Consider the following 18,544-nt stretch of genomic DNA (forward strand, 5'->3'; position numbering starts at 1 on the left):
AGAATAATCATGACAAGATGGAAATAAGAAGAAAAGAATTGGAAAGAGGATTCAGAAGCATCGGGCGGATGTTTCCCTCTTCCAATCAATGCAAGAACAGAAATTCGAAGAGAAAAAAAAGAAGACATGTAGACAAACAACAACGGAGGAATATGCGTGATCACACGCCGGATTCCTTGGATATCTCTTGTTTTCTTTTCTTGACGCCATCATTGCCTGCGTTTCCGTGGTATCACTGAACTCGAAACAAAATCAAAGCACGAAGAATAGACATCAAGATGAAAATGACGCGAGAATGGAAAGAGGACAGATGGACCCAGACGAAAGACAAAGAAACATATCAAACCGAAACACGCTGGAAACAATCAAAACAACCAAAAGGGTATACTGCTGCTGTGAATTGATATTTTGGGTTTAACGCGGTGGCCCAATGGGGGCCGGGTATCCAGAAGTAGAATTCGAGGTGCTAGGGCGACCACTTTCAAATGAAGCACGCGGATCATGTTTGGGTGTAACATCTCCGGGCGCGGTACCGAATGGAAATTTGGTGTCAAAGCGAGTGGGCCAGCCGTTCGTGCTGCTGCTACTCTTGTGACTGTGTGAGCTGCCAAGGACGGGAATATCATCCTCGGTCAGGTTAACGCCGGAATCATTCCAAGGATTGCGATATCCGCTGTCTCGAGACTCCATGGAGACGAGCGAAGCCTTGGAAGCATTGCTAGAAGCATGCTTGAAAAAGGATGCAGGCGAAGCAGAATGATTCTTGCGTCCAATGAAGGATGAGAAGGACGAAATGCTGCCCGGCTTGCGTAGGCGCTCAAAGATCGAGCCACGTTCACTGGTCTCGTCGGCAAAACTGGGTCGTGTTGGGGAGTCAGTCACAAGTGGAACTGGAGCATGCTGCAACAACTTCGAATCGAAGAAAGGGAGGGACTCTTCGAATGAGTCGGACTTGGGACGCGGGATCGCGCCCTTGACAGTGTTCGCATCGAGGCCATGGGCGACGAGGCGTGAGATCAGGAAATCAATGGCGTCCTTAAGACCGCCTGCATTGTTACGCGTGTACCCGAGCACAACCCGGTCTTCCGGGGCGGAGTCCGGGGTGGAAGAGGAGCCCTCCTCGGTCGTGGGCATATCGGCAGCCGTGTCGACATTGATATCGACTTCGTATTGCTCTTTGAGCTTGGTTCGGACGTCGGCGACAAATTCGGGGGACTTGAAGTAGCTCTGTAGTTCGGATGAGCTTTGGAAATGCAATTCATGACTTTCCGGAACCATGCCAAGCAGAGCATCCACCGCCTGAGGAACCTGATACTCAGGGCCAGAAATGGTGACCACATCACTGGCCAATTCAGTACTGGGAAACTCAATCTTGCAATTCCATTTCTTTTCCAACTCGTCGATCTCAGTGATCCGAGCCAAAAGCTCCCGATGGTAGAGGCGATTGATGACGACCCGCTCAGAGACGTACTCGGCATCAACTTTCTCTACCATATCCATGATCTCTTGCTTCACAAGGTCCAGGCTCTGAGCATTGCGCGCAGGAGTTCGGCAGATAACATTATCGACTTTGATATCGTCATCCTCCTTGCCCATTCCGCCGCGATCCATGGCATTGGAAAACTTGACGAAGACGGAATACTTCTTCATGATGCGCTGGATGTGCTGCCCGCCGATACCGATGATTCGCTTGTGGTATTGATCAGGGACATGGAAGGAAATTGACGCCGGCATCTCCTGTTCGACAAGATCGAGACCATTCTTGGTCGACTCGTACTGGTTACCGCAGACGTCGATGTAGAAATTGTACTCGTTGAAGCCGTCGAAGATGATCTGGACGTTACCTGTGAAATTGTCAGTTAACGCGGGTCGATATAGTACACCCCGACAGATGAGAGACTTACTTTGACCCATGATCTTGTTGATTTTGCCGTTCTTCTTACCACTGACGAACTCCTTGTGCTCGTTTGCAAGCTCAATCTTGACTCGCATCTGATATTGACTGCGTGTCACGAATGGGATTTGGTTCACCACGGTCATGGCCGCCTTGACTGCATCATCAGAGCCATTGATGGTGAAAGTCAGGTTGTCAAAGCTGACCTCGGCTTCTGAATTGGTGCAGATGTCCGAAAGCATGGAGCGTATGTCCGCCGCGCCGGGGGTTCGAATGCCACCTTGTGCTGGATCGGGCATCAGAATCCACCACGAGGCGCTGTAAAATTGACCAGCCTGTGCAGAGTGATTAGCAGGAGTCGGCAAGTACTCTCGTCCAACGGGTTAGGCATACCAGGGCCATTATCTCCCGCACAGTGCGCTCGACATGCAGCACTTCGGTTCCTTGGATGCGCACCAAGCCACGTTGACTTCCAAGTTGGGGGAACAAGACGTAGGAGCCGTTCATTTCCATCACTTTGCGGACTTTATCCAGACGGTCGAGGAGAATGTTGTCGATCTTGTTCGAATTCACAACCACATCCTTGACGTAAATTTTGACTCCCAGAACCAGCTCTCGCAATTTCTGCTTGGCGCGAGCAATTTGCTCCGAGGTGTCACCTGTGATGTAGACTTCGTCTTCGCTGCGACGGCTTGCACCGGGGGGTGTGTAGCCAAAGATACGGGGGAACGGCGGCGGGAAGTAGATTGCGGTACCGGTAGCGGCTTCGATCAGCTTGATGTTCTTGCGGGTCCGTCCACACACGAGGGTGTGCATGGTCAACTCTAGCTTGATAGCATCCACATGACGTTTCAGCTGCATGTCTGTGTTAGCCTGGTATCTGTCTGGAACATTTGACGCGCAGCGCGGGTTGTCCTACAATTTGATCAATCATGATGAGGATTCGCGTCTTGGCATGCTCTGAGCTCTCCATGTCACCATAGATAGCGACTCGGAAGCGCTGCTCAAGTCCGTTATCTGAAGCATAGCCATAGGAAGAGACCACTGCGCTATCCGCGTCGTGAAGTCTGGGGGTGAGCAAAAAGATGTCGGTCCCGGTGTAGGCCGCCAAGGTGTCCATGTGTTCCAGTACACTTGCACGAATCCCTTTGGGTGAGCCATCCACAATCAGGTGCATATCAACGTCAACAGTCGCGCATCGCTACATAGGCAAAAGTATTGTCAGCAAAGGACCGCCTCCACTTGCGCCTTTCAAGAATCGGAACCGTTCATCCAGCCGGAGTCGACGGAAAGCAAAGACCGACCAGGGGGAAGGGGGAGAAAACCTCATCCACATACCAGCATGATCGGTGTCTCATTCAGGATCTTGGCCCGCATCTTCCGGACTATCTCTCCGTCGCCGGTCACACAGACGTTGGTGACCATGCCGTTTGGGCGCCGTTGTAGCGAGGGCACGACCTTGGGTTCAGAAGACGTGACAGTGGCTTCGATTCGGCCTCCACTGGTTTCAGTGATCTGGCGGCATAACCTCCGCAAGCCGTCCACATTGCTCGTGTGAACTGGAAGCTGGTGGATGGGTGTTCCCTCGGGGCTGCCTTCAGGAAAAGTCCACCGCTGTAGGGCATTTGGGCTCGCGTGGAGAACATCCTCCACGTCGGGACCAGCCAACGTATAGGAGAATGGAACGTTGAAGGACAGATTGACGGTCGGATCGATGCTCGTCGGTGGTGTCATGGGTGGCGCACCGTGTGGTCGACGAAATGTCATGTCGGAGTGAGGTCGAGACATCCCAAAAGTCGGCGTCATTCGTTCCCAACCATGACGGGCCTGGCCCGTAAAGTTGGAAATCTTGTGCATGGGAGACTCGTCTGGAAGATCTTTCACCCCGACGGTCTGGCGGGTGGGAGAAAGAGCGGGGGTGAGGGAAGTGTAGAAAAAGAGAGCGTTGGGAGAAGAGACGGGCGGAGAGGTGAAGCTGAGGCGGCCGTTCTCGCCAGGGATAAGAATGGCCGCTGTGTGGGCGTTTCGGGAATGGTGGGAACGAGGAACGATCGAGAGGTGAGAGAGGGGGGGGGGGGTCCAACTGGAAGAGACCACTGAGCGGACCACAACAAAGTCAACCAGAACAAGAAATGGAACACCACCAAAAGCAACGGTGATGCGAAATGACGATCAAATAGAGGAGACTTAGATGGCACCAAAGGTCATGGAAATCAGAAACAAAGATGCGTCTGAAGAAAAGGAAAAATACGAGTCCACAATGGCTGAGCCCGTGGTGTAGAAAAGATAAGAGGGAGAGAGCAAGAGATGCTGAGGGCGATACGAGTGTCGTCAGTAACTTGGTGAGTACGGCTGTTGAAGGTTGGTGGGTCACGAGTGTCCTACGAGTAGCCTAGCGCTGTAGTACTACTCTCGTACGGGATGTACATGTACTCTCAGTCTCAGTACCTGATTCACTGATAGGTCGTTGAGGTCAGTCTGTCAGTGTGCTTGGCTTAGTACCACTACACCCATCTCGTTAGGAGATATCTATCTATGACACCGGGCTGCCCATTTCCAGAGCGCACTGGACTTGATTCCTGGTGTATTCTGGTGGACACAGTCTGATAACGCTCAAGACCTATATGTATCGTATCTACTATTTGGCAAGCCGCCTTGATGAGTTTGCTTGCTTGCGACCGGTGAAGGCTGAGCATACAGCGATAGGTATGGATCAGGCGTGTAGGTGTCCAGATTCTAGCGATGATGTCCTTCTATTGCAGTTGCTATATGGTATACTCTCCTGTGAAGGATGAGCTAGATGGGCTACTATATGATGATGTGTTAACGCTTACTGCAGTATAAACTATACAGTACTTGAGAAGCTGATAGTTATACCTTGATCGTACTGAGATCGGAATCCACATATGAACATACCTAATACTACTGTATGCCGTGCGATTCTGCAGTAACTTCCCCAATTTATTGTCATCTGAGGCAGATCCCCACTACCGAGGGACTCCTTGTCACTAGTCTCACAGTCGTCGCCCAAGCAGGTTCAGCCAAAACAATGCACTATCGAGTCTTGACGAGAGAGGGCCTCCGATCACCGGGATTGACCGTTCGCCGGCATGCGACGCCGAAAGCCCAGCCTTTTGATTCTGAGCCCACCGATCCCGTTAGGTTCTAGAGCCAGAGCGCCTAGTTCAACTATTGTAGTCAGATCAAGTACTGTTGTGTTTTCCTCCCCTTTTTCACGGTAAGTAACTCGCGATGCCACACCGTCCATATGGACAACGGCTAGTCCCTCGGTCTGAGGGGGACTCTAATTTTTCAACTCCAGCACAGTCACTGCATATCAGGAATGCTAGTTTCCCGATAGGACAATGGCCCCTCCCCCCGTTTCCATAGGTCTATGTATGTATGCACAAACTGCACTTAGCAGAGTCAGCACAGGGGGCATTCTGGTCTATTTGGTCGTACTTTGGTTTCTTAGTTTCGCGCACTCGCTAATTCCTCTCCGGGCTTCAAACAACTCCGGCTTTAGGCTCCGCACCAAATATTTTCCGGATGAGTCTTCCATGATCGCTGAGTGTTCACAAAACCTTACTTTTGAGACACCAAAGGAAAGACCTTGAAGGAGCAACGCTTGATGCAGAGTGCTCCAAAACCGCCAAGGAAGACTCTCTGTGCACTGGTGCACTATGCACCACCGTAGAGTGTAGCGTCCTAGGTAGCGTTCAGAGGGTGGTAAAGCGCAGCCAGGCGGGTACAATACTTACTCTAGGTGTCCTCGAACTTGTTTGTTAGCATCCGAAAGTTGCCAGCCACTGTAAGTTACAGTCAACGACTTAAGAGTCAACAGTATGCACCACGTGAGACCACATCCAGGCCACTCATGGGCAGTTATGGCTTTCCACAGGGTCTCATCAGATCAAACATTCGCAGAAGCATGCCAGCAATCAAAGCCCCTATGGCTGCTCGGCTCTCCTCGATTCCAGACCCCTGCTTTTAGTCTCAGCGTGTAGGGACCAAACTTGTCAATGCTTGGATTTGCATTTTCTTTGCACTTGTCTAGACTGGTTGACCGGGAAGTTTTGTTCAGGAATCTGGACTAAACAACCTTGGAAGTCTGTCGGACACGCCAACAGCCTTACAGTGCAGTAGTGCACCCACTGGAGACCCAAGGCCTAGGCTCAAGCCCACTTGAATGGCGCTCAACTGCGGATGCGATGGCAGAGGACAGCCGTATGGTGCTTTACCCCAAGGCCTGCCATGATCCGTTCAGCCGATCTCTTTCGGTGCCCTTCGACCCGGTCTGTGCGAGGCTGCCAGCTCTCGGAGACTTCTGGGAATGAGCGGATAGAGGTGACATGATAGGCTGATCGCAAAGTAAACAGCTGATCTGGCAGATCGTCTACCGCCTCTGGCACCACAGGCTGTTGCAGATCGTCTGAATCGTATCCGCCTTTCGCTCAACAGATCGTTCTCACACTGGCTGTACATGCGAGGACTGGGCAAACCAAGAGGATTTGCAAGTGGAAGCCGTGTCCATGTCGCGAAATCCACTACCTAGTACCTAGTATCTACCCGTTATGTTCACGGATCGCTCCCGAGGGACGACCAAAGATAGCTATTTAATGCACAGTATACTTGAGTCTTAAGGAGTTGTGAGTCCCACTTACACCAACATAATCCTCACTCTTTGAATTGGATTGTGTGCAAAAAGGGGGGGCTATACATACTCGAATCAGATTCAGGTCATGTGCTCGAAGATAGCCCAAAAGATGCCGAAGTAGTCGACGTCATTCATTCGTACTAAGTTTTGTGTGGGGGTTGAGGTATCGAAAGTTCCAAAGAATCTGTGTCTGGGGTTGGAAAACTACAGATATTCCAACCGGCCGATCTCACGACGACGAATCTGTGATTAGTGCTCTACTACAACCCAGGCCAGCTGAGTGGTGAGTCCGGTTGCAATGTATTAGGTATTCAATTCCAGGTTGCCCGTTTGGAGTCAAGCTATTGACCTCGTATGGGGACATGGAGAAAGCCACAAAGTCACAAGTCCCTTGACTGAATCTGGACCTCCATCTGGGTATGGGGCAAGAAACTGAGCCTGTGACAAAGACATTGCTCAGGGAGATCTACTTTCCCAGACGAAGATATCCCAGCATTATTGGTCGTGATGGGCCTGGCACTGAAGGCCGATCTGCGTTACTCGATGCGTTTCACGACTCTCCTTCAAACAAACTGCCGACCACCGTCGCAGACAATACAAAGAAGAGTCACACTGAAACAGATTCTCGAATGATATCCCAAGCGCATGTCGAAATATACTGTCAATAACGTCTCCTATCAAGGGAAATATCCAGAAGCTACCCTACCTGTCCACACTCGTTCACCGTTGACGCAGAGTGACGGGGCGCGCATAATGTGAGGGGTGGGAACTTTGCCCAAGCGCACATGCCCAACACAGGATTCGAAGGGGCTGGAAGCAAGTCAGATCGTCGATCTGGCACAGTAGACAGACGCACACAGTACAAATTGAGGAGTCAAGGGAAGCTCAGGCTCAAGCTGTCTTGATACCAGAACCTATCGCATCTGGCCATGGTATTGTCGCCATAATCGCCTATGGTCGGCGGATATACAACCAGTCGGCAGTCAACCGCAATAAATGCAAGCAAAGTACGGGTAGGTACTACTAGTAGGTACCTTTTAGGCAAGGCTTACTACTAGGCAGTAGTACTCACGGGCAGTACAAGGCGCGGTATCCCTTTGTGCTGACCTCGAATGGAGACTTGGAAAGTAAAGGGAACGAGGTTTGGCCAAGTTGTACTCCCGCAAATGATCCCAAATTGTATAGTAGCATGTGATTCGCTGTCTCTCCCGACGCTACAAGTTATGAGGTATTTTCTAAGTCGTGTACAGCCAGTCACTGGCCAGTCGTACTAACAAACTGCAGTACTGTAGTAGGGCTCAAAAGTACCATATCTCGAGTCTTAGACCGCTAGTGACTTACTTAGTACTTTTACTTACTGCACGGCCAAGTTCACACCGCATCGGCGCATAGTCATACTCGTGTCCCCAACCTTACGCTCTTTCACATTTCGAGAACTCTCAAGAACACTGGAAACATGACATGATCTCAAACCATTCAAAAGACATCTGCCGGTGATTGGAACTGAGCACGACTGGGTCGTCGTCCCAGTCATCCGCCGTTACTTGATGATGAAAAAGTCAGGTACAGTAGTAGGAAGTTGGGAACTTTCCACTCAGTACTACGAAGACACCTGACCTCAGGAGCGCGATGGACACGTTGCCCACCGTGATTTCGAGCTCGCTATCCTCCACGCATTGCGCCCTTGATCAAATTTGCCCGTCTGTCTCAATTTTTGATCGCATAATTGAGAGACTTATGTGGCTTTCTCCCCAACCTTCGGGCCTTTCTCATCTTTAACCGGCCCTCTCTTACCCAATCGGTAATTTGGTATAGTACACATGCTGGCCCCGGAGCGAGCGTCTCCTGGCCACGCTCCCGACACCAACTTTGGTCACCCGAGAACATGATCGTATCGGACAGCCGAAGCCTGTGTAATACAGCAGTGGTAGGAAGGCTTGCATGCCATCTTGACACAGAGACTCGGAAGATCGCGGCATACTGAAAGTCGAAATGCTAAATGTACTAAGCGTTGAAGCCAGGTAAGTGCGCGTCGGCCCAGCACCTCTCGAACATCAAAACAATCACATCCCTTCGTTTTCAATGGCACTGGACCTGGACGCACGTGATGACTCACAATCCAACTCGGAATCAACTATAATACATGACTGAACACACCGCATTGTCTGATGCTACCCTTCCTCGAGCTGCCAATGTCTCTTTGTTTTACGCTGCAGCAACTTGCGTTTCGAAGCGGATAATGTGTTGACACTTATACAGTAACAAATATGAGGTACCAATCGTGGGCTTGAAACATGATCGCCAAAGATTGTCTCAGGCCGAGGGCGAGCGCTACACTGGTTCGAGGGCATGCATGGCGAGGGCTATCCTGACCCAGGTTACACAGGCACTATTCAAATCGAGAGTTCACCTCTGCCCAATTGCACGCCTATTATTCATCACCAACAGTGGATTTTAGTACTGTCTCATGGTATGCAAAAGTAAAGCGTAGAAAAGGAACGTGGTAGTACCGTAGTACAGTGTATTTTTGACGCAAGATAACAAAAGGGGGATGCAGTGCGTGGGAGATATGCTAGTGGTGTATTCTGGAAAGGAAGAATGGAAGAGAAAACGCCGGTTAGTAGCGCGGCTGGAGCCGAGGAACCGAGTCCGCGTGCCCATCCAACGCCACATGATTTGCATCTTCGGCTTCGTGATATCGCCGGTCACGAATGTAGTAAGGTCGTTCGACATACTGAGCCCGGGGCCGTTCGTCTGCAAAGACACTCACTTCGCGACTTGCAACCCCAGGATGCACGCTGCTCACGCGTTGCACCACTTCCAGTGGTTCTTCGTACCGAGCCGCTTGAGGCCGCACACTGCTGGTTCGAATGACTCGCTCGCGAGGGGGACCATGTTCTTCCGCGTATGCCGACTGACGTGGGGCATATTCAGGAATCGGCACGGTCTCACCCGGGACGTACGGATCATGGATTTCCATAGGGCCGGTAAAGACTCTACGTTCCGTTTCGACAGGTCGCACGTAGTCTGAAACCACCCGTCGATACGTTGGCGGGGGTGGAGGCATTTCCTGCACGTACCGGTGCTCACCGTATTGATCCTGTACGACTGATGCAGCTCGCACACTCACCGTGCGCGAGGGGACGGGTTCTTGATATCCGTCGGTTCTCAATGCTCTGGACATGGGCCTGGGAGGCGGGGCCATGGATTGCACACTTGGTGCTGGCACCATCTCGTATCGATTTCCGAACTCGTCGACTACGAAACGACGTTCCGGTGCACGGATCAGACGGACTGGCGCGGCCTCTTCGTAATATGGCTCTTGATATGTCGACTGACGACCTTCATCCACAGCCATGTACCGAGTTCCATGGGAAGCCGGCATTTCATCGTAATAACGCAATGATTCATGGGGTACCCTTTCCACCACTGCATAGGATGCGGCACGGGAGCCACGAGGGTCTGTAGAGCCATATCCTGATGGATGATCGGGTTGTCGAACGTACTGCGTAGCGACTACACGTCGAAGGCCCGGGTCTGCCCGCGCAGCATGCCGCTCGTCCACTCGAGAGATTGAACGTTGGGTACCATGGTCCGCGGCATATTCCAAATAGCGATTTGCATCGTGGACTGGGCCTCGCACAGGAGGCTCGCGTCTCTCGCCCGCAGGGCTGTACCGAGGAGATGCGATGTCGATGTACACCGGTCGCTCTCGCGGTTGTCGGTTGGATGGGACCGCAGGATCATCAGCGAAGGGTGGCGGGGATACTGGTTCAACCTTGATTGGAACATCAAAAGACCCAGTAGCCTGATTCTTGGAAGTGACAATCTGTTCCCCGCCACTTGCTTGTATCTTCCTCCGCTTACGAGACGAGATAGAAGGCACACCGGCGCTCACGCCTTCACGGCCGGATTCGGGATCCGAATACACTCGACTAAGCCCTGAAGCTGAAGCGGGCTGCCCCATCCGTCGCTGCTGGGCCGAGGAGAACTTGGTGGTTGAGACACGGGAGACGTGGGAGGGCTGAGGAGCAGCCGGAGAGGTGATGTGGTTTCGAACAACCTGGACTTGTGTCGAGGGAGACTCAATCGCGGAGGAAGTGTGGGTTTGGTATGCGTATCGATCGTGATCAGGGAGCGGGGGTGCCATTGGTGACGGAGGAGAATACTCTGGCTCATCGGACGCACCTGGGGATCGCTCTCGACATTCAAGACCAGCAGCTGGTCGCTGCGTGAGAGCTAGATGCTTGCGTGGATGATGGGTGCTCTGGTCAACAACAGGGTAAGCATCACGCATTTCCTGATCTGATTCTGTTCGATTCAGAGCTTCCAGTCGCTGCAACTCATCTTCGTATGTCTCAGCCACATCCTGAGTGGGTGCGCTTGTCGCCAGAGGCGGAGCCACCGAAGATGGTCTTCGAAGCTCTCCAACGGGCCGAGGCGAGTCTGGTGCTCTACTGGAGTAGAAAGAGTTCTCATCGAAAGACTCATTCTGCACATTTTGCTCTGATGATCCACTCAGCGACACAGGTCGGACAATTTCCAACGCCCGATCTAGCACTGCTGAGACATCAAATTCCGGCTGCGTATCTTGAATGGCAGGCTTTTGTTTGGATTCTTGCTTCCTCTGCTCTAGCTGGTCACGCAGCGTTCTTTCCACCCTTTGCCGTTGCAGTTGCATTTCTGCCCGAACAAGGTCCTCCGACTTGGTCAGGAGGATGGGGTCGATTTCAGATGTGGGCTTGGATGCCACTTGAAACGGTGGTGCAGCCGCGTTGAGCGTCGATTGTGTCGAGGCTTTGATTTGCACAGGAGTGCGCATGCTCTGATCAAGTCGAGCCACTTCGGCCGGCGCTGCACCCTCTACTTTGTTCTCAGAGGGTCCCTTCTTCGCAACCGATAGAGCCGGAGAGCCATTCGGAATGTTCCGCGACGCAGGCTTGCGAACGAATTGCTGGGGTACCTTGAGACGTGGGTGAGTGCCGGCAAAAATGTCATCACTGATTTGGAGAATGCGCTCGTATTCCTTCGATTCATCTGCGCCTGTCGGCGTCGTTGTAGACAGCGGCCCTGTTGAGAGGTGAGTGGTAGATCCATAGGCAGTGGCCATGATCTTCTAGATAGAATCTGTGGGTATGCAGCCAGAAAATGCAGGTCTCAGCAGCTGCCCTGGTTTGGCTATAGAGCAGAGTCCTGGGCAGTTATGTAGGAGAGGGCAATGTGTTTCAACTTTCTGGTAGTTTTTGGAAATCTCTCAGACTTCCTACCATGTGCGAGTTTCTGAAGCAATGCAGAGTAAAGAGTCGCGGAGAAAGGTATCTCGATGAGCTGCGCTTAGTCTCTGAGATGTACCAAGGACCGCCGATCTGAATTCCGCAATTTCGCAGCTTCGCAGTTTCGCAACCTCGCGCGAGTTCTTCCTTTCCTGCGCTCGCGCGTCGGTTTCTTGAGAGCAGGCGGTCACGGGCCGCTGCCTGGTGCTGACGGGACGGACCCGACGTGTGCTGATTATGTAAGAGGGTTGTTGGAGACAGCCCGCTGAGGACGTACGGAGGATCCACGGAGTGTTGAGTGGTCCAACTAACCGCCCGGGTCCGGGTGGCCCTAGGTCAAACTAGTACTACTACTACTACTACTACTACTACTACTACTACTACTACTAGACTACTAGTGCTGTTGCTTTGAGGTCACGCTTGGAGCTTGGCAAGCACCTGACTCGAAGGGCGGAACGTTTTCGTACTTCCCAGTTTCAGCGGCGTGTGCGGAGGTGTGGCTCCGGCAGTGGGGGACCGTGACACCAAAAGTCAGGTGACTCAGGTCCCTGCACAGGGTGGACCCAAGCCCGGGGCCAGTCGTCCACTCCAACGCCCTGGCGTCGACTGGGCTGGCGGCGCCAATCACGGGGAAACGTGGGACTACAGCACATACGGTAGCAGCGGTACCATTTGCGCGCGTTTAACAACATTCTGCCCGAAAAAGGCCAGTCCTAACGCGATACCCGCAGCTCTTTTTTCCCCTCCATGCATCGCTTCCCCTCGACGATCCGTTGTCGCCAGCTACATCGCTCGTGGGCTTGGTCACGGACTACGTATTCATCGATCGTTCTGCCGCAGTTCACTCACCGACCCATCATGACTTCTGGAAATGGCCTGAAGGGAGCGGCTGACTCACGGCCTATCTTCTTTTTTGATATTGATAATTGTGTACGTGCATCGAGGCGCTCTAGGTGTGATTCGACTTCGTGACAATCTCGGAGACGTGCTAACTGTCTCGCCACATGCAGCTTTATTCAAAAGGTCTGGAATCATTCCATTGTTCACGCCTTCAGGTCAACTGCGTCTGACTTACCCAAACAGCATGTAATATTCATGATGAAATGCAAAAGTTGATCAGTAAGTACGCTCTTTACCGCTACACGGCCAAGAGCGAGTCACTGATTTCTTGCCTGCTTCAGATAGATTCTTTGTCAAGCACCTCGACCTTACGACGGAGGATGCCCATATGCTGCACCAGAAATACTACAAGGAATATGGTCTTGCTATCGAGGGTCTCACCAGACATCATAAGATCGACCCACTGGCCTTCAATCGTGAAGTCGACGACGCTCTTCCTCTCGGAGATATTCTCAAGCCCGACCCCAAATTGCGAAAATTACTGGAGAGCTTGGATACCACCAAGGTGAAGCCATGGTTGCTGACGAATGCCTATATAAGCCATGGACAGAGGGTCGTAAAGCTGCTGGGCGTGGAGGATCTGTTTGAGGGTATCACCTACTGTGACTATGGCCAGCTTCCGTTGGTTTGCAAACCCAGTCAGGAGATGTACGCCAAGGCTGAGCGAGAGGCTGGCGCTCCTAATACTGAGTCTTGCTACTTTGTGGGTACGTTACTATATTTCTCCAATCTGGTTGAATGGTCACCTGCATCGCAATCTGTCGCTCAATGGCTCTACGAAGCCACTAACCAAATTGTTACTTACTGACTTTAATGGCTGACTCATTTGGCCTGCCAGATGACTCACACCTCAACTGCAAGCACGCACAAGCCCGAGGCTGGAATGTGGCTCATCTGGTCGAACCTGGGACACCCATCCCACAAATCCCAGCGTCGAAATACCAGATTTCGAGTCTGCACGAATTACCCATTCATTTCCAAGATGTGTTCAAGAAGGATTAGACTTCTTCTGCTCTGAGGAACGATTCCTCCGTCGCAACGATTGAGATATACATGTGTTTTATAGACAGGTAGACACTCCTAATTCAATTATCTCGAGTGAAGGCCCTTGAATGTCCATGCTTGCTCTCGGACAAATGTCTATCTGACCCTTCAAGAGTCGTTCTATGAACCCGACTCTCCAGGTACAAGTATGAATACCCGAATGAAATAGCGTAAAATAATTATTATCATTGATTTGATGTTGTCGGCGTCGATGAGTATCCATAGTCAGATATCGACTTTGCGTCTTACTTCGTCTCAGAACTCATCTCAAAATCAAAAGGCACGAGAATTAGTAGCTCTATAAGCGTCTGAGTTGGCATTGAAATTCGTATCGAACTACAGTGGTAGTTCCTGGTCGTCAACAGTTGATGCCTTGGGCGACGGGCGGCAATTGTCCGCCGCGGAACTCCTGAAACGCGCCGTTTCCCCAGACATTGTTGCGGACGACAGCTCTTTGATACAACAACAGCCCCTGCCAATTTCTTGAAGGCGGCTTGTCGCCGAAACTTGCTCCTGCTCATCGCGATGGCCGGCCAAGACTACTCTCCTGGCACAGTGGTTGTGTTGACCGATGGGCGGCAAGCTACTGTTCGTTTCATAGGTCTAACTCACTTCGCCAACGGGGAGTGGATTGGTGTTGAACTGACGGATCCAACGGGCAAGAACGATGGCGAAGTACAAGGAGAGCGGTATTTCCAGTGCGAGCCAGGCTTTGGCATGTTCATTCGCCCATCGGCCATAACTTCCACACTTCAGCAGCCGTCCCGACAAAGTAAACAAACGGCCAGGCCCGGCTCTAGTGCGAATACTGGCAGACAATCACAGGCAGGGAGCAACACAAACATCCGCAACAGTGGGGTTTCTACACATACAGCGGGTAAGAGGCAGAGCACGACGGCTGCTGCGAGTCAGCCATCGGTGGCAAGAGTCAGCTCTCGACCATCTCTGAGGGTATGAAGTCACGCTCCACAAGTACAAAACAGCTCCCAACTGCAACACTGACAGATCTTGCTCCATAATAGTCACCGACGAAATCACCAACAAAGCAGTTGGTCTCGCCAGCGACGTCTTCGAGTCGTTCGTCCGCCGGCGCTGCTCCACGAACTTCTGCGGTGGCACCGAATCGTCCGCGGCTAGCTTCAACAACCAAATCCTCAGGGAGTCAGCCCGGGCCTCAACTTGCTGCACCCAGGTCGTCACGGCCATCGATAAGTGGGCCAGCGACAAGAACGTCTCGATCCGCAACAGCAACCTCTACTCTCTCCAAGCGGCCTTCGTTACGACAGGTAACTCAGGCGAAAGCCCCCGATGCCAGCGACACACCAGCAAGTCAGCCGTCAGAAGGGTCTGCTGACGCAGACTTGCCCGAAAACGAAGATGTCAGTCCGCGACGTGAAGAAACTGCGCCGTTACCAGCACAAGCTCCGGTGCCGTCACCCCGGGGTTCACGACCGTCATTAACCGCGACCCGGTCGATGGGATCCCGGTCTAGCATTACGCCTTCCGCGGGCCGGCCGGCGCAGAATGCTGCTGCGGCCGCGCGAGAGTTGGAAGAACTACAAACACGATTGCGGGTCATGGAGAAAAAGCGGAGCGATGACCGCGAGAAATTAAAGATGCTCGAGCAATTGCAAGTCGAACGTGATAAATTCGAGTCAATAATTCAGAAACTTCAAGCCAAGTACCAGCCGCAACAGATGGAAATCACAGAGCTGCGAAAAAGCTTGAAGAAGACACATGATCGTCTCGAGCAATTGGAGCGAATGGAGGCCGAACATGAATCTCTTATGGAGATGGCTACTCTGGATCGAGAAATGGCAGAAGAGACCGCCGAGGCCTATAAACACGAATGTGAGACCCTGCGATTGAAACTCGAGGAGTTGCAGCTGGAAGTGGAGGTCTTACGGGAGGAGAATGAAGAGTTCGGACAAGTCACGAGTCCTGAAGAGAGGTCCAGTCAGGGTTGGCTTCAATTGGAAAAGAACAACCAGCGTCTCCGTGAAGCTCTCGTCCGACTTCGGGATATGACCCAGCAACAGGAATCTGACCTGAAAGCTCAGATTCAAGAACTTGAAGAAGACCTTGAAGAATATGCAACCGTGAAAGCCGACTACGAGGCCACCAAAGAAAAGCTTCTAGTTGCCGAAACAAATGTGCAAGACCTGAAACAGCAACTAGACACCGCCTTGGGTGCGGAGGAAATGATCGAAGAGCTTGCCGACAAGAACATGCGGTACCAAGAAGAAATGAATGAACTCAAGGCAGCAATTGAAGACCTGGAAGCTCTACGCGAGATAAGTGACGAGCTAGAGACCACCCATATCGAGACCGAGAAGCAGCTCCAAGATGAAATCGATTATCGTGATACTGTATTCACAGAACAGCTTCGCAAAATTGCCCATCAAGACGAGACAATCGAAGACCTTGAGTATACTCTTTCCCGCTTCAGGGAATTGGTGACGAATCTTCAAGCCGACCTGGAAGATATGCGCACCTCTCAACAAATCACAGAGGCAGAAGCATCGGACCTTAATCAACGCTCGCGAGCGATGATGGACCTCAACACGAAGCTCCAAGCTTCGGTTTCCAAAGCGCAAACAAAGTCCATCGACATGGAAATGGGCCGTATGGACGCCGAGGAAGCTGCCCAACATTTGGCGATCGTGAAACTTTATCTTCCTGAATACTATGAGGAAGAAAAAAACTCGGTATTTGCCCTTCTCCGGTTCAAGCGTGTCAGCTTTAAAGCGAAAATGATGAACAATACTGTGCGTGAGCGGATATCTGAGCAAACATCAATCTCTATGCATGAAGACATAGTGCACGCGCACGAAGTATCCGAGCAGCTCTTGTGGATATCGAGCATCTGCGATCGCTTCATTAAATACATCAGCTCCTGCTCCCCGGAAGAGTTTGGAAGAATTAGGGTCACCTTATTCGAGATGGAACCAGTCGAGCGGACATTGAACTTCTGGATTGAGAATCTGAAGAAGAACGAAGTGAGCTCCAAAAAGTTCGCCGTTGAATTACAACGGTCTATCGCCCTCCTCGCGCATTTGTCCGAAAGTTTCATTCCCTCAAATCCGGAAATGTTTGCGGAGGAGCTGTGCATGCGGGCAAGCCTGTGCCAATCCTACTTTGAACACATGTCTGCAGTTGCAGCCTGGTTGAAGACTTTCATAAAGTCAAAAGCCTTGCCCTCGACTCCGGCCGAGAAGTCAGAAAGCAATGAGGAGACTAGCTATGCCCTCAAGCAGCTAGAGTCTTTTATCTCTCAGGCTCGTGGATTCAAAGTGGCAATGGGCAAAGTTTTCCGCTCTTTGGATGACCTCCGCTCACGCTCTCTCGCTCTCTCAAATGAAGCCGATGAACCCTTCCAGAAGATGGAAACATCTACAAAGCAGCTGTCTGAAATTACTCGTAAAATTTGCGAAAGTGTCATTACTCTCACCAGTGATGAAGGCCGGGCTGATCCCTTTACTATCACGGAGATCATGGAAGCGATGTCACCAGCAGCTGATTCATTGTCAACAAATGATGAAATACCCACCGGATCATCGGATTCAATGACTCTGCTTGCCAACAAACTGCGCGAGCTGGGTGGCGCTTTAGAAGAGCTTGACGTTATTGCTGCAGATCTCTCGCAAACCACTGAGTTTGAGAGGAGGCCTTTTCCATGGATTTCTCGTTCGGAAGAACTCACGTCTAACAAGGCGATCTCGCCAGATGCCGACGAGGAGATACGCCGACTCAAGAACGAAGTGCATGAGATTTCTACTGCACTTGGTGTGAAAGATAACACTCTTGAGGAGCAAAGTATCAAGATTGAGCTTCTCGAGTCACGCATGCGTGAGGCAAACAAGAAGGCTTCTATGGTCAAAGATCTCGAAGCCAAGATCGACGAGGTCCAAACTGTGAGCGCCGAACTCGAAAGGACCGTCGACGTACAGAAGAAGGAGCTCATGTCTATGGAGGCCGAGCGTGACGACTTCAAGGCTCGCCTTGAAAGAATGAAGCGCATCTCCGGGACCGCAGGTGGATCGCCAGGCAAGGGAGGTCTGGTCATTGACAGTGAGGCGTCGCTGGCTGCAATGCAGGAGAATGAGAGCCTTCGGGCTGAAGTGCAGAGTCTCCAAGCTGCTGTGCGCTTTTTGCGGGAAGAAAGCCGACGCGCAAATCTCCTGGACCCATACTCGATCAAGCGAACTACGGAGATGCACGCCTGGTTGGATGCGCCGCTGGCTCGAGCAGCTCCTACGCCCGAGCAGAAAAAGATTCAGCGTACTGCGCTTGAAAGCAGGGATATTCTCACGCATCTGCTGAAGCTCACCAAAGATTCTCGCGTGTGTGACTTGAAATCAAGCATCGCCGTCCCTCCTGCGAATGAGAAACCTACTCCTCGCACCGGGTGGCGTCCATCAAATTCTCGCTTGCGCTACCACACTCTACGGCAACGTGAGCAATATGAGCACTGGGCCGAGTGGTGTAACGAGGTTGCTCACCACGAGCGCGAGCACGATCGGATTGCCGCGACAAAGAAAGAGCGCGCCTTACGCGAGCAAGTTTCGCGCCGAGGACACAAGGCGTCCATTGAAGATCCACAAGGAGCGGGTCATGGCATGATGGGTCGTGCGTGGCAAATACTTGGGATCCAGAACAACCACGACAAAGCTCCACTCACTCGTGAGATCGACATTGAAGGAGTGGACATTGTTTCTTCTGATTAGACTGGCTTCCCCCACGCGGGCCAGACTCAGGTCGACAGCCAAGTCACCA

The 18,544-nt window shown here is 51.9% G+C and overlaps 3 protein-coding genes across 3 annotated transcripts; 1 reads left to right on the top strand and 2 right to left on the bottom strand.

Moving 5' to 3' along the window:
- Positions 1–414: 414 nt before the first annotated feature.
- Positions 415–4,323, bottom strand: N7539_001150 (KH domain protein; the record flags this gene model as incomplete). The annotated part of the gene is made up of 6 exons (XM_056930754.1): positions 415–1,844; positions 1,905–2,229; positions 2,288–2,749; positions 2,814–3,095; positions 3,233–3,977; positions 4,313–4,323. The coding sequence occupies 6 exons, from the start codon at positions 4,321–4,323 to the stop codon at positions 415–417; spliced, it is 3,255 nt and encodes a 1,084-aa protein (XP_056795047.1).
- A 4,845-nt stretch (positions 4,324–9,168) lies between these two features.
- Positions 9,169–11,661, bottom strand: N7539_001151 (uncharacterized protein; the record flags this gene model as incomplete). Its single annotated transcript, XM_056930755.1, has 1 exon — positions 9,169–11,661. The coding sequence occupies one exon, from the start codon at positions 11,659–11,661 to the stop codon at positions 9,169–9,171; it is 2,493 nt and encodes an 830-aa protein (XP_056795048.1).
- Positions 11,662–13,052: 1,391 nt separating this feature from the next.
- On the top strand, positions 13,053–18,495 carry N7539_001152 (Dynactin; the record flags this gene model as incomplete). The annotated part of the gene is made up of 3 exons (XM_056930756.1): positions 13,053–13,431; positions 14,238–14,719; positions 14,791–18,495. 3 exons carry the CDS (start codon positions 13,053–13,055, stop codon positions 18,493–18,495), a joined length of 4,566 nt encoding a protein of 1,521 aa, XP_056795049.1.
- Positions 18,496–18,544: the final 49 nt, after the last annotated feature.

The sequence above is a fragment of the Penicillium diatomitis genome (genome assembly GCF_028827545.1).
Source record: "Penicillium diatomitis strain IBT 30728 chromosome Unknown utg000001l_segment0_segment0, whole genome shotgun sequence".
NCBI classification, from domain to species: domain Eukaryota; kingdom Fungi; phylum Ascomycota; class Eurotiomycetes; order Eurotiales; family Aspergillaceae; genus Penicillium; species Penicillium diatomitis.